This window comes from Wyeomyia smithii, chromosome 3 (genome assembly GCF_029784165.1).
Source record: "Wyeomyia smithii strain HCP4-BCI-WySm-NY-G18 chromosome 3, ASM2978416v1, whole genome shotgun sequence".
In the NCBI taxonomy this organism is placed as follows: Eukaryota; Metazoa; Arthropoda; class Insecta; order Diptera; family Culicidae; genus Wyeomyia; species Wyeomyia smithii.
The window spans coordinates 47,743,147-47,759,621 of NC_073696.1; the positions used below are offsets into that span (position 1 = coordinate 47,743,147).

Here is a 16,475-nt window from a genome sequence, read left to right on the forward strand (position 1 = left end):
GCAACCTCATGTAACGTTAAGGTATTCCCTCTCTTGTAAAAAATCAATTCTTTTTCGCTCTCCCTCTTGAATTCTTGGATCGAATTATGTTTATTCTTTGTCCAGCACTATAACATACACCAAACGCAGTAATAACTTTTTTGCTTGTAAGCACAGTGGGACATTTTCCGAATGTCATCAGCCAAATGGTGAACTCGGAGCGGTCGATAAACTGGTATGAATTTATTGGGCTCATTTAGAATATTGTCTAAATTTGTAATACTATGTTCGTTTCTTTTTTTTTCTATCAGTTAAATCATCAGTCTCCTAGCAGTTAGCTTATTCGAGTATCCTTAAAACTAAGCTTTCACATCGGTCTCACTTGCATTGTTTCGATTCTTGCTAAATTGTAAAAAAATTAGTTTCGTAATTGTATGGCAAGCCAAAGAGTTTGCAAGTCATATCAGAAGTAGATCGTAAATTTTCACCTTCGATCGAACGTAATAGTTTGGGTCAAAGCTTATTAGTTAATTATCGCTATAGTAATAGTAGTGTAGCGACAGAGTTCGTTCGTAAGTGATTTGACTTTTTATGTAATAGGATTCCACTTTGTTTAGAGTTGTCTATATGTTACTGATACCGGTGTCGTTACTTCGACTTGACGTAGTCGATTTGGAGCAATAGTTTTCGAGCTTCTCGAACTCGGTCGACCGGGTAGGGGTGGCAGTTGTGGCGGACGACATGTTCATCATCATGTTGTAGTTGCGTTCCTTCTTGCAGAACAAAGGAAAACAGATAAAGCCCCAGTAGGCTCCGGCTCCGATCATGATCACAAACATCACGATCGAGATTATTCCCCATGCGGAGATGCGGTTAGTCTTCGGGGCTGATGTGGACTGCTGACTGGGAGTCGTCGATAGGTATCGGTTCGGGTCATCGGGGTTGCCAAGTCCTGCCGGCATGTAGTACCGGTGTGGAGGAACTCGCGCATAGGAGCCGGCAGCCCCTGCGTTCACCGCTCCGACATCGCCGTACTTATACAAACCAGCCGATCGACCCCCTGAGCCACCGAATGCTGCTGTAGAACACACGAGTGAAGCTGTTTAAGAGAAATAAAACCAGTTTTTAATACCACTTTTCATATTTAGCTAATAATTTTGATCTACTGTTTCATTAATTTAAAATTGTATTGTTTTAAACAAAGGATCTTCATTATGTTTCATACAATACACTAACACCAGTGCGCAGGTGTTCGCAAAGCTACCTGTTCCCGTACGTTTCACACTTTCGAAACGACAACTCTAAAGTCTCGATTTGATACAGAATAACCTTCAAAATCTACTCACCTCCGACGAGAAACAGCCAGAAAAGGAGTTGTTTGGTGAACATGTTGCGTACCGCTCCGTGAGGTTCTTTATTATTTATCCTCAGTCCACTTGAGCTGGATCAAACTTGCACATACACACTCACACCAGGCCAGTATCACCCCTCGAGCTCAAGTGTCTCAAGCAACCACCAAAGGAGAGCGGACCGATGGCAGCAACATGGGGGCATAAACCAAGCTTTATGTATTGCCTTTTATATGCGATTTGAGCTAATAGGAAGATTACTCTACCTTGCCCGGGCATATAACGCTAGAAAACTGAACTGAACTGAACTCAAACTCACTTCATTCAACTGATAACGGACACCCGCGACGGATTACACAAGAATAATAGCAAAAAATAATCACTTTCTAACAAAAATTCGCCGAAATGCAGTGACCTCGCGATTGGACGCTGTTTCCCGTGTGTCAGCTCTGACGCATACTCGCTCACTCACTGCTCTGCCTGAACTTTAGCACTCTGACGACGGTGACGACGACAGCGACACCACCGACAACAACACCAGCATCGAGACACGGGAGTCAAGCTCAGCTTCAGGCAGGCAGATATCAGGCGCAGGCAGCGTTGCCAGGTCATTTTTTTAAAAATCTGGAAGAGGCAAAATAAAAATCTGGAAAAAATCTGGCAGTCATTTCATGGGGTGAAAGGTTAATTTTTCGGATAAAAGTCTTGGGGTACGTAAAATTTGAGGTGACAAAATTGCAAAATTTCGCGCCAAAATTGAAGTGATGACCTTTTTGCGGAACAGAGAAAATAAAATCTGGATCATTCACGAAAAATCTGGATAATTGAACATCAAAGCTGTCTACCTGGATACATGTTCAAAAATCTGGATAATCCAGCTAAATCTGGATACCTGGCAACGCTGGGCGCAGGCAAATGATGATAGAGAGTGAGCGCAAGCATACGAATTCATGCACACACACCCCACCTGGGCTGGCACGGCCTAGACCACGACATTCGCATACATGACGACATGAACAACCGTACGGAAAGCCTTTATGCTGTCAGTTTTACGCTCCGGCAGCAACCACTTGGCACCTATACATAAATTTCACAGCACACTGTGTACAAACGGAGTCTGGCGATCGTACAACTACATAGCGATGGCGGCGTAGTGATGAGTGGAGGTTGTTTAATGCTATAGATGTTCTGTTCATGTTCATGTTGAGCTGGAATGCGTTCTACACCTCGGGGTTCAAGGCAATGGGCTGCGCTCCGCCGGCTGTCTGGTGCAGTGTTGCCTGTAACGGCTGGAACGAATGGTTTTATCGGTGTAATAAAGTGAGCAAATCTGAAAAGGTTCTCTCGTAATTTGGTTGCGTGGAGAATGGTTCATTCTATGTTGAAAATGTTGAGACTATTTGCAAATTTTCTTAAAAGTCACACTTATAGATTTTTTACCTTTTGATATGTTCTTAAGCCACACACAAAATTCACACCCACAGTTTTCCCAACATTTATGGAACTAAATTAACTTCATTTGTTTCATTTTGGAATTAGCTTTCAAAAACTGACAATATTCTCTTGAAAAAATAAAAAAAAACAAACTGACAACAATCAAACAAACAATGAACGATACAAATATATTCAAACAATGACAATGAATCGTATTAATTTCTTTACTGCCTACATTTCCCTAATTTGTGGTTGGAAGCAATTGTTTGTGTTTTTCAGTTCTAAAATTTTGAATAGATAACTTCCTAAAAGCATCTGTTTTCAAGCTGTTTTGAATTAAAATTTAGATAAATGAAAAATAAAATGAATTCAATGATAGTTAAAAAGGACTTGAAATTTTTCTCGAAATATATTTTTGTTGAAACTGGACATTTTATCGAAAGTTTTGGTAAACAGTTCTGGATGGAGCAATATAAGACAAATCTAGCTAAACATTTGAAAAGGTTCTATCTGCTTTCATCGTTTTTCCGGAGCATCTTTTCATTTTGGTAATGGTGCAGCTTTAGTAATTCTCCCAAGCGTGGTTTTCATTCAGAAGGCTAGAGTGAACCCTCCGCTATCAACCTGTGCAAATAACGTGTCATAAAAGGTGTTTAATGAGTTGTGGTGATTGAATGTAAGTGATCGATCTAAGCAGATAGGACCTTTTGAAATGTTTCTCTAAAAATGTTTACATAAAAGTTGAGTTTCAACTGCTCAATACAAATTAAGCCCTAGAGCTCAAACTGGAACACAATGAAAGATAATAGCTGTTTAACCGTTTCTGTGAATATCTGGTGCCCCTAACAATGATAGAAGTGCGTCGAAAGTCACAGAGTAATTGCTCGCCGGGTTCTTTGCTTCAACGTTTTTCACGGGAAAATTTAATTACAGCCTCTGAATACATTAGTTTTCTTCGCTTTTGTCGACCAGTGTTGTGTATATCAATTGAAAGTTAAACACAGTTACATAATTTTCATATTCAGAAAAATCACAAGGGTTATGTATGCAAAGCCACGACTGCAAAGTTGACTTAGAACTACATAAGGTTATTTGTTGCATTACTTATATTGAATATGTTTGAAATTTTGTGCAAAAGAGGAGTTGAAGTGCCACCGAATTTCAGAATTTTCAGTTTTTGCTAATACCTATGTTAAACAGAAGGCGATGTAACGCGATACACGTCGTTTCATGTGGGGAATAATATAAACAATGAAAAATGACGTGCGTCTCAGCACATCCCAAACCTAGTCCTGCACTGTTTCGCCGCTGACAGTGCGAATAAGGTATTCCTTGTGATAGATAACACAATGAAAAGCTGTTTGAACCCTCAAAACTAGACGGTTCATGTATTTTGATTGCCAGCTTTCCAGAACGTTGGTGTGTTGCTATCGCACAGAGACAGCATTTCACTAAAGGAAGTGCCCCTGAATTAGATGGCCCTGCTACTATCGATGCTGAGACCCGTTGCAACTGCTGCGCTATTCGTTGCCATGCCACACAGTTGTGGCCGCTATTCATTGCCATTGGTATCCGCTGCACTGCTGCTGCTAAGGTAGGGCTGCTTTTGTCTAGAACTAATATGAGCGGTCTTGACTGAAACAGGCTCTTTATATAGGCCAAAAGGCACGTTTCAAATTACTAGGTCTATAATACTGTCGGCCGTGCTTGGGAAGCAATCATATAACGACCTATCAGAGGTCGAATTTTGCTTTCCGACAAGGCTTAACAATTTCAATAGTACAATATTGCAGCAATCTATTGCTGCAAGAACGAAGGAAATCTGTCGAAAACTAACCGAGTTATTAGCATTTGAAATTGGACATATTTTTCACTATTTCCGGTTTTACATTTTGATTTCACATCTCTATGTAGACGAACTTCCTGAAAGACGTAGTTCTACGTCAAAACACTAATTAGATTTCGATGTATTTTGATTTTGAATGAAAGTTTGTCGCTGAGCACAGAAATTCTTATTAATAGTCAACACAGGTGCACTCCAAAAGCTCAACCGTGAAAAAAGTGCACTCCAAAAGCTCACACCGAAAAAAAATAAAGATTATACCTAGCTATTCAACCATTTCTGTGAATTTTGGTGTTCCTAGTCAGTAACTTTTTTTCAGAGACTTAAATGAGTTTTCTCGTAAACATAAGCGACGAACCCGGCGAGCAAATACTATGGGAACTAACATGTGGTCACCAAAATTCATAAGAATGGTTGAATAGCTATAATGTTTAATTTTTTCCGGTTTGAGCTTTTGGCGTGCACTTTTTTTTCTTTTTGTCGACCAGTGTAATGTTTTACGAATTCTTAAAAATATGTCGAAAAGTGAGCAGAAAATAATTTTTGGACAGTTAATATGAAATTACCGTACTATATCCGCACCATTTTTCACATGGAACATTCACCTTTTTAGATATTTTTGAAGCTTTCCAACCAGAACACAATCACTCCCTCCCACAGTGTTTTACTTTAACGATTTTGATTTGATTTTTGTGATATACTTTATTTTTGAAAATGTTTTTATTTTATTGCACTCCTTATCAAATTGACGATTGAGTGATTATTCCTATAAGAGATTTATTTATTTATTGGGAACAGTGAACAGTGAGATAGACAACCAGTGACTTAAAGAAAGTTGTAACGGATGATTTTTCTAGCAACTTTTTCGGAGATGTCAAATTAATATCTTTTACATTTAAAAAGATACAAATAGTTTTATATGGAAAGTTTACTCCAATCATAATTTTCTACATATTTTTTATCCTCTTTAAAGTTATTGGCCATACAAAAATACACATTATTGTTGAACAGCCCGCTATTGTTTAAAATGAAGAGTTACCTCACCATTATCAGTTTTTGAACGGTTATTTGAACTTTAAATATTTCATTCGTACGCAAAATACGCAGATAACTAATTAATATTCTGAGAAGACATCTGTTCTACTTCTAACGAAGGTCCAAAATAATAAACTTAATGTTGTATCACTTAAGATGACGTCATGTGTAAAACTTTGACCGAAAATTCACATCTTTTAAATGTTAATATTGAGAATATTTAAAAGACAGTAACCTTAATCAATGACTATCATTAAGCGAACCAGAATTGGAAAACAGTAGTTTTGCGCGCTCATATCACTCACTCTCAAAACAAGTTGCGTTACTGAAGTGTTTTCTTGCTATCCTTAGCGATACCGCTTACCGTGCAACGCGCGTGCTGTTTCAATAAACTTGCGTAGTGTAGTCGATGGTCAATTCGAGAACAACATTCGAACTTTTTGAATTTCGTGTAGGTATCAAAAGTTTTGCCTTTTCGAAAAAAGTCCCCATGAAAATTCCAGCTCACTCGTGCCCCTTCCCAGAACCAGGTATAGTCATAAAATTCTATTTCCACAGACAGACAGACATTCGAAGCAGCCTTCTGTTGCGTTGTCTGAAATAGTATATTTTCCCAATATTCCTTCGCCGGAATAAACCGCTGATACTAGACACCTTGTTTCCCGTGGGAGAAACAACGCGACAGTCGCACGGTAGCAAAATAGGTGAGCGAGTAGTTCCCTTTCTTGATAACTATTGGTGACAGAAATAAAGCCAAGAATTAAAAAGCTGGAGAACGGCAGGGAGAAAAAACGGAAAAGAGAGTTGTTTCCCTCCGAGGTTAGATTTAGGTAGAATTTGTTTAATAAAATCAATCTAGACTTAATTGCGGGTGGTCGTTATTTTCTCCGTACGTACGGGGCTTATGTATAACAAACGTCTGTCAAAGGTCTTGAAGATAGCCTTTATAATCGGACTTTTGGAAGCCGTACCTCAAACCCGCCAAAGTTTCACTTTTCTAACGGATAAAAAAAGCATGAAATTTCCGATATCGAATTAATTTTTATGCCAAATTGCTCAGAAATGCATGAATCGTCGAGATCTGACGCTGTCTCTTGAAAAAAATAGTTTACAGAACCGACTTTTTAGGAGTCAGAAAGTTTTGGAGCTGGAAGACTTTCCAAGCAAGTCTTCTTTTGAGAAGAATTTATCGAGACAACACCAGATTTCGAAGTTACATGTATTTCTTATACAATTGGTTTAAAAGTAATCGATTTTGTTAATTTCATATCTACAATTTATGTGCATTTTTTGATCGGTAAAAAGTGAAAATCAAAGTCCCGAAATCAGCTGAAATTTCGCATGAGGATTTTTTTCGAGAAGACGAAGCTCTTGAACCCTAGCCGAAATTCGAAGGTAAAATTTTTCCCATGTATTCAAAGCAATGCAGAACTCTAACATGAAAAAACAAATTAAGATCGAAAGCTCTGAGAGGGGAGGGGGGAAACTCTAAGCCCCCATTGTCTACCCCCTTGAGTTGGACCATATATTTCAATTCTTAATGACAAGCTACAACATTTGGCAAAGCCCGCGTGAAACATCCGAGACATCTCAAGACACTGAATTGGAGGAATTGCTCGATGAGGATCAGAAACAGCTTGCTTCGATATTAGATGTTATCCGCTAGGCCATTTTCAAACGATTCCATGCTTTGGAATGATTCAAAAACAAGGAACTTGGGTTCCTTGTTATTTGAAGCCTAAGGACGTTGAGCATCATTTTTCCGCCTATGGACAACTGCTCCAGTGGCAAAAAAGGAAGGGTTTTCTTCATCGCATCGTGATGGATGATGAAAAATGGAATCATTACAATAATCAAAGTCATGGATACTGCTTCTACGACGTCGGCTTGGTCGAATGTACACATGGTGGCGAACCAGCCTGTGGCTGAAAGCCACCCTAATAAAGTAATAAAAAAAAGAATGTACACGCTGAGAAGCTTACGTAGGGTATTTTTTTTAAATATTTCTCTTTCAAATTCAATGGGTTAATAGAAAAAGATAAAAATCGGTATTTCGCTAGTTTATTATTGTAGAATAAAATGTCACGCATATGCAAAACCAAAATGAGTTTATATTTAGTAAGTCGAATCGTGGTATTTAGCAATGACACACTCCTATTTCCCAACTAAAATAAACTGCGTCAACACATCCCAGTCTATTATTACCCCATTAGGTAACCACACCATGCACGATGCATCTAGCCAGGATAAGCGAACAGATTCGCCCGAAGGAGACTAGAATAACTTATTTGCTTACTTGCCCCTTTCGAGTTCTCTGGCAGTAGAGTGCATCACCAACTGTTAAACTATTTATCAAACGTCATGCCTGATGTCACCGGGACTGCAGAGCGCATCGACCCATATCATATGAGTTCGCAGCATTTTTAATGACTTGTCAGCTCTACTTTTGAATAAGGTCGAGTGCCTGTAAAAACATCTTGCGTTTAATGGTTCATAATTCAGGACACACAGAAAAACTATAACAATCTTTATTAACGTTCAACAGAAAACACGCGATTCTCAAGTACAAATAACGAGGGAACCAAAATACATAACGGAAGTGCAAAAACAGATCCGTGATGAGCATACTGACAGACCTAGAAAATTGATTCCCAAACGAGCGAGACGAGGAAAATATTTATTTATATCGGAAGCAGCCATTTTCGAGAGGAAATTAAATAAGTAAGTAAGCGACCGACCGACTGACTAGAGTAACTCCCTTTTCTTCGTCTTGGCGGTTCGCAAAGTGCATCAAGCGGTAACAGCCGCGTGGAAAGGTGGAAAAGGGCAGCAGAATTTATGTGCAAACATAGGCAAAGGAAAATTTGTTTGTGCTGTGCTTAGTGAAAATGCTTCTTGCATGGAGTCTGTTTGTATTTTCAGAACCTCATCAGCGCACCGCTGAAAAACTGATCTAGGGTGAAAACAGGGTTTGAGTGCTGTAATGTTCTGAATGAAGTTTTCTTCGAGATTCTGAATTTTTAGATTCAACCCTGGTTGCCGATACACACGCGAGGGAACATGTCGTTTCTAATTGATATTTCCCAAAATTGATTCAAATCCTCAGTCAACGTGCAAGCAGCACGGCAAAAAGGGCACGTGTCAAAACTGTAAACAGAATGACAGATAGCAGATTAACAAGTAAACGCCTTACGTTGGGCCACCTCCGAACATAATGAAACTGTTGCCGAGGAAAATCGATAGGAATCAATTTGCTTGGATGGATACCACAAATCGGCTTAACCGCTAGCCCCTGGGTAAATAACTGCACTGGTTTTGGGTGATGCATTCTGCTACTGCAACAAGCGCGTTTTAAATTTCATCATTCAGCTGTCTCTAGAGAGTCCACATTGGTTAGAGGTTTACTTTCGCCTTTAATGGCTTCCCATAAATTTTCCGTCGCAATGGAATGTTGATAACGTTTTGTTGAAAACGTGTAGAATCGATGACCGCACACACTGTGTGGTGGGGTTTTTGTAGAAACCACCGTGCCATGCTCTAGTGGACCTATTACCATTTAAGCACTTCTGTCTTCAAGGGGAGCAGAGCAAAGTGGGTTAAAGTAGGGATTTCTGGACTTTAGCAGCAGGGACGCGTACACACGAACATAAGCAGTATTTTTTATGTATGTAAAAATGTTTCTCGTTGGACCCAACGTTTGAAGAACCGGGCATCTGCTAGAGCGAAAAAGAAAAGTACCGTCTTCCGATATCGGTTTTCGAACCTACTTCTGCACTGCAATCGGCCGTTGGCTACGAGAATAAATCAGAGAAAAAAGTCCGGGGATCTAGCATTAGGAAACACCGGAAGAGAAAGATTTAATGTTGGGTAAGAGGAGCATATATTTCATTGGGATATTGGAATGGCCCTTTGAGGGGGAAATAGAATGCACAACCTCAAATCATTGTTATCCCTGAGCAAAACTCGTGAAACAAATTGAGTTACAACGCATGTCCATTATTGGAGATCGAATAATAATCGGCACATTTGGTCTTATAGCAGATGAAATGAAGTTGAGGAAGTACCAAACAAGTAAAGTTCGTTCTATTGTATCATAAAATAATTTAGAAAATTTTTGAATAAATAGTATCGAATTCTGTTGTGCACAGTTTTCATTATTCTCATCGTATCGATCAAAAGTCCTATGTAACCACTAAAATAATCATCAAATTAAAGTCTTGTTGCGAGAAATAGTAAAAATAATGCGTAAAAACGGAATAATTTTAAATTACAAAATTCATTTTAAATATTAATAATGCCTAAATATATATCAAACTAAAAAGTGCATCTTTATTTTAGTTTGCGAATTATTTTCTGGTTAAGTGTACATTAGCAAGTAGAAATCATTTGGAAGAATTGAAGTCTACAATTTGGTTTGCCTCATATGGGCTCAAGTGCTAAGAGTTTTTACACAGGAATTGTTCGAAAAGTTGCTTGATCTCACAAAATAGGCTCAATGTCTTCTTTTACATAACCACTAAGCAATGCAAATTTTCATAAATTTTGGAAGAGTCAGGAGTGGTAAAATGTGGGAAAGAAAATTATTCGAAATTTAACTCAACGACGAATCGAAACGCTAGAAAATGCAGAATCACCAGATAAAGGAAAAAATATATTTCAAAAAGGTTTCATAAAAAAAGGTAGTATGAATTGCCCTGAAAGTATTTTCTATATATTATCTTTAAAAAAATATTTTTAATGTAGTGCACAGCGGTCCAAGGAACAAACGAAGGATGAAATTTTGATCTAGAGCTCTATAGCAATATTCTAGATATTATCTTTGTGCTACAAAGTTGTAACATATGATGAAGCCGTTATTTCTGGAGCAAAATATCTCTTAGTGTTATTGTGATGGGCATATTTGACATCATATGGATTTGTTTTTGAATATATTTTATTTTTAATATTTGAGTCTAAATACTTCAATTATTTAGATATTTAAAAAATTAATTTTAGAGACCTTTCCAAAACAAGATGAAACAGAACAAAAGTGCCTTCGGCAAAGTTTTACATAATAATCTTATCTACAACTTCCTTGAAAACATGGTTTCTCTAAAGTGTATGACTGAAAAGTTAACTTTTGCAGCGCCACTAGCGCTGGAGTTCCGGATTAAAGCTTGTTGTCATTCTTGGAGTTTTTTTTTATGTATAATATATCTTCTGAAGATAGTATGTCAATAAAACTACTATATGGAAGGCAGATAGCCTCCCCAGCTGGTCTTGAGGTACGATGCTGGCCTAACAGGTTCGAGTCTTGACTCGGGAGAGACTGTTGGTGTCAGTAGAATCGTAGCGCTAGCCCCGCAATTGTCCTGTACACTTAACAGTTGGCTGCGAAGTCTGTGTATAGTAAACAGAAGGTCAAGTTCCGAATCGGAATGTAGCATCAAGGCTTTGCTTTGCTTTATGGAAGGCAGATGAACAAAAATACGATTTAGCGTTACTTTTTGGCCATCACTCGGTCTGTTTGGAGCTATCTTGTTTTTCTGTGTCTTCTAGAAAACAGTGTGCTACATGAAATACAAATAAATGCTGTACATTGCTCCGTTCTACATGCGACAGTTCGTATTAGTTATCCAGAAAATCGAATTCAAGGACTAGTCTGATACAAAACGGTGGATCTTCAAAACAACAAAAGTAAGAAGAAAAAATCACAAGAAGGTTGTATGCAAAGCCACGACCGCAAGGTTGAAGTAGAATACTTTTACAAGAAAGATAACCCGGCTGCTTGCGTGTCAGTCATTTTTTCTAGTAAATAAACGTTGACCGTTCATTGGCAGTATTGTAATTTCTTTTTGTCTGATATTTTGAATGAAGTTCATTGAATATTTTGAAATTTTGTGGAAATGAGACGTTGAAGTGCTGGCGAATTGTAATATGCACATTTAATACGACATCATTAAACGGGAACGGAACAAAGGCGACGGTTATGCAGAACGCGAATGCCGGCGCGATGCGATTCGCCTTACCGTGGTGAAATGTACAGCTCTTTTTAAGACGAAGTAGAACTATACATTTCAACAGATTTCGTCTTTCCGAATCGCATCGCGCCATTACTTGCGTTCTGCATGACCGTAGCCAAACACTTAGCGACGCAAACACGTAATAATAGTCAGAGTATGCATGTAGATGAAGATAATTAACTTTGGATTATAGCGCAAAACGAGAAAATATTAACTCTTAAAATAATCATTTGTGTTCTTCAAATTTCCGTTGTTCAATTTAATATCCGATGAAATGTTTGTTTATTATCTGATGAAGCTCTTATATAGGCCAAATGATGCATTCCCAATTTACTAGGTCCAAAACTCTGCCGACCGTGCTTGGGAAAGTGCGGTATAACGACCAATCAGAGGTTGAATTTTGTGTTTTGACAAGGCTTAAGAGTTTTCAATAGTACAATAGTTCGAATGATAAAATTGCAATTTCATGCATTTGGTAGGAATCTTAGAAGATTTTCTAATTTTGCTGCAAAAACGAAGGAAATCCATCGAAAACTAACCGATTTATTAGCATTTGAAATTTTTCTCACTTTTTTCAGTTTTAGATTTTCATTTCACATCCCTATGTAGCCGAACTTCCTGAGAGAAGTATTCTAATTCAAAGATTTATCTTCATTAATTCAGTTGTTGTCCTTATAAGGACAATTGTTCAATTTATCATAGGATGTAGTGTTTATCTTACATCTCTGTGTTACCTTGATAGTGAGGACTAAGGCGCACGGTCAACACAATGAGAAAGGCGTTTCCACATTGAAAACTAGACACGGCTTTACTGGAGGAAGTGTTGGCAAATGCATCTACCGCTAATACCACCGCTATCATACGAAAGCGCGTCGTGTTTCATGTGGGGAATATCAACAACGAAAAATGACGCGCGTCTAAGCATAACCCGAACTGTTTCGCCGTGCTGCTCCCATTTACCTTTACATCGGCCTCAGGGAAGTACCGGCTGCATCTGCATCTACCGCTGAGGCTGTCACTATACTGCTATTGGTACCAAAAGCTATTAACTCTTCAAATAAGTGTTTTATTTGTTCTCAAAAGAACAATTGTTCAATTCAAAATTGGATTTACGCAAACACATCTCTGTAATATTACCGACAGTAATATTCTTCAGAACAAAATGATACAACTTTCCCGTTAGGCCTCTGCCATAATAGACGCGAAAAGCGACGCGAACCGATTCGCTCGGCTGTAGGTTAATGTACAGCCATCAGTAGAGCTGTGCATTAACCTACGGCCGAGCGAATCGGTTCGCGCCGCTTTTCGCGTCTACTATGGCAGAGGCCTTAGAGAAAGTTGCTGGCTGATGTATTCACTTCATGCAAGCCTGCTGCTGATGCTTCCCGCTACTACGCTGAAACAGCATTTTAGTGAAGGGAGTGTCGTTGCATCAGCTGACTCTGCTACTATCGATGCTGATATACCCGCTGCAACAGCTACGCTATGCATAGCCATGCCACAGTTGTGGCCGCTATACGCTGGCCCAACTGCTGAGCAACTGCAACGCTATCCGCAGCCATGCCACAGTTGTGGCCGCTATCCGCTATCGATGGTACCCACCGCTCGCTTCCGCTGCTGCTAAGGGAGGACTGCTGTCGTCGCTGTTCAGAACTATTATGAGCGGCTTTGACTAAAACAGGCTCTTATATAGGGATGAAAATAGGAATGAATTATTTTACGTACGTGGTGGAATGATATAACTTGAAAAATATGTGTGACTTCATTCCGGCTCAGAGCGATCATTTGATAAGCTCCACTTCTTTTTTTCAGTTTCTAAAGTTTTTCCTCAGTTTCGTAGCACGGATGCACAAAAATGATTTTTTGTCGAGCCGGACCGATAGCACTCTCATTGAAGCAACAAAATAACATGTTTTGTGTCGTATTGTGCAGCTTGATTGAAGAAAATGTTCCCGTCCCCGTGTCGCATGTAAGCAGATTATTGCGTTCAGTAGACAGTAGATAGTGTATCCAGCGAATAAACACCGATGGTGCCCTCACACACGCAACGGTTTTAACCCGTATCTTATTGCGGTTTGTAACATCAAGCGATTTCGTTTGCTCGCTGTTGCGTGTTGCATCATGTTGCAACTTGGCAGCTGGGAGACGACGAAATTCTGTTTATGCTGATTGATTGAATCGACTTCATATTAGCTCTGCATAGTCGAACTAACTGCTTTTGTGAATGCGTACTAACAGGGCAGTTAATTATTCAATGTCGGTTATGCTGATCGCAGCCTTCTGCGCTGCCTCTACAGTGGGGGGTTTACTAAATAAAGTGAAAGTAAAAATTAGACAACTACAACATTCAGTGCGTCTTGAACTGTCCTACAGATCAGACGTTTTTTCGGTTGCTTGTGGACTGGTCTTTGACTGCCTATAGCTTCAAAGTTTGTGTTTTGTCAGTGTGTCTTTTAAAGACTACCTGAAAGTTATTTCCCATCAGTCTTCCTCAAGACTACTTACTTTTGAATTTAACATTTGTTTTAACTTTTTTCGTATCACCTGAAATGGCTGGACGGAAAAAGAAACCTCGCATCGCTGCGGGGAGGAAAAGAGAGGCATCTCTTTCTGACACTTCGAGTGTCTGTAGTGACAATCCTTTTGATATTTTGCCTGAGCAAGAAGCTGGTGAAATGGAAGTTACCAATAATGAAACTATATAAAATATAAAATCTTTAAAAAAGGAGAAAGTTCCACCTATTGTGGTAACTATTTCTTCTGAATTCAATGTATTCAAAAAGGAACTTTCAACGTTTGTTTCTGACGTTAAAGTTACCTATCAAATTGGCCGTAGAGGTGAATGCCGCTTATTAGCCGACTCAGTAAAGGGTCGTGATCGTCTTGTTCAGTATTTAACTGACAAGATGTACAAATTTTTTACATATGACACCAAGAACGCCAAGCCGTTCAAGGTTGTCTTGAAAGGTCTCACCAACGATCAAACCGTTGATGAGATCAAACTTACTTTAACAGAATTACTTGGCATAGCCCCTACCCAAGTAATTCTAATGAAACAAAAATCACGAGGCGAAAACAGTCAGAGAACTGGAATTTCCCTTGTTAATTATTTAATTCATTTTAACCGCAATGAGGTTAACAACTTAAAATTTTTTGAAAAAGCACATGCTTTGTATAATGTGCGTGTAAAGTGGGAAATTTATAGGAAGTATGGCGGAGGTGAAAAGCATATCACCCAATGCCGTACTTGCCAACGTTATGGCCATGGTTCCAAATTCTGTAACATGGACCAAAAATGTCTTAATTGTGGAGACTCTTCTCACAAAAAGGACACATGTCCTGTGAAAGAGAGTAAAAATTTTCGCTGTGCGAATTGTAACGGCAACCATATGTCAAATTTTTATCAATGCCCAGTCCGTTTAGCAATTGTTAAGGCAAGGCAAGGTAAACAAAATTCAATTTCTCAATTAAAACCAACTTCAAAACAAAATTCTCCAAGCGTACCAGTGACGCATAGTTTACCTACTCCTTTGCATACCCGTTTAACTTATGCACAGGTTACAGGTAGTTCGAACATTATACCGCCTAGTGTTGGTAGTTCGAAAATGACCGTTGATATTGGTTTAGCAAAACACGCTAGAAAATAATTGTACACCTATCACTCCAGCTAATATTGCTGCCGAAAATATTTTTTCTAATGTCAACTGCCTGGGGCCTATTACGGCAGGTAAACTTTCTTTTTTGCAACAGGCAATGTTCGATCTTATGAACGCCATGTTGCAGGCAAAATCAATGTTTGAAGCCATTCAAATAGGCACAAATTTTACTATTAAAATTGTTTCTAATTTAAAATTTAGCAATGATTTTAAATAAGACAATTAAAATATTAAATTGGAATGCTCGCTCATTGAAGGCCAATGAGAATGAGCTTTTTAATTTTTTAACAGTAAATAATGTGCATATTGCAATTATTACTGAAACATTTTTGAAACCTAACATAAAATTAAAATATGATCCCAATTACGTGGTTCATAGATATGATAGGATTCAGGGTTCCGGCGGTGGAGTTGCAATTGTTATTCATCGCCGAATCAAACATCGTGCTCTTCCCCATCTTGAAACGAAAGTTATTGAAACTTTGGGAATTGAAGTTCAAACTGAACTTGGGATTTTATTTATTGCCGCAGCATATTTACCATTTCAATGCACACGCGAGCTCAAAAATTATTTTAAAGGTGATTTACAAAAACTCACCAGAAATCGTTCGAAATTTTTCATAATCGGCGATTTTAACGCTAAACATCGTTCATGGAATAATTCTCAAAGTAATTCCAATGGCAAAATTTTATTCAATGATTGTTCTTCAGGATACTATTCTATTTTGTCTCCGAATAGTCCTACATGCTTTTCTTCTGTAAGAAACCCTTCAACAATTGATTTGGTGCTAACAGATCAAAGTCATGTATGTAGTGATTTGATCACACATGCTGACTTTGATTCTGACCATCTTCCAATAACTTTTTCTTTATCACATGAATCAGTTTTAAACCCTATGAGCTCTGTTTTTAATTATAACTATTATTATAAATAGTTTTTAATTATTTTAATTATAATTTATGGGAAAGATACAAAACTCATATTGAGAGAAATTTCAATAATGAGCTTGATTTGCAAAACGAAGTGAATATTTATTCTGCTTTGGAAGCATTGAAATGTGCAATTGTTGATGCCAGGAATTATTCTGTTCCAAAGGCTCAAATGAAATTTGATTCACCAATAATTGACGAAAATCTTCAACTTCTAATTCGTTTGAAAAATGTCCGCAGACGTCAA

The 16,475-nt window shown here is 38.3% G+C and overlaps 2 protein-coding genes across 5 annotated transcripts in view; one reads left to right on the forward strand and one right to left on the reverse strand.

Moving 5' to 3' along the window:
* LOC129733318 (leucine-rich repeat and calponin homology domain-containing protein) overlaps positions 1–16,475 on the forward strand; it is a 139,095-nt gene that overhangs the window by 85,629 nt on the left and 36,991 nt on the right. The window lies entirely within an intron of this gene.
* Positions 203–1,854, reverse strand: LOC129733319 (uncharacterized). Its single transcript, XM_055695103.1, has 2 exons — positions 1,326–1,854; positions 203–1,078 (listed from the first exon to the last, which is right to left on the reverse strand). Exons 1-2 carry the CDS (start codon positions 1,366–1,368, stop codon positions 603–605), a joined length of 519 nt encoding a protein of 172 aa, XP_055551078.1. The 5' UTR covers positions 1,369–1,854; the 3' UTR covers positions 203–602.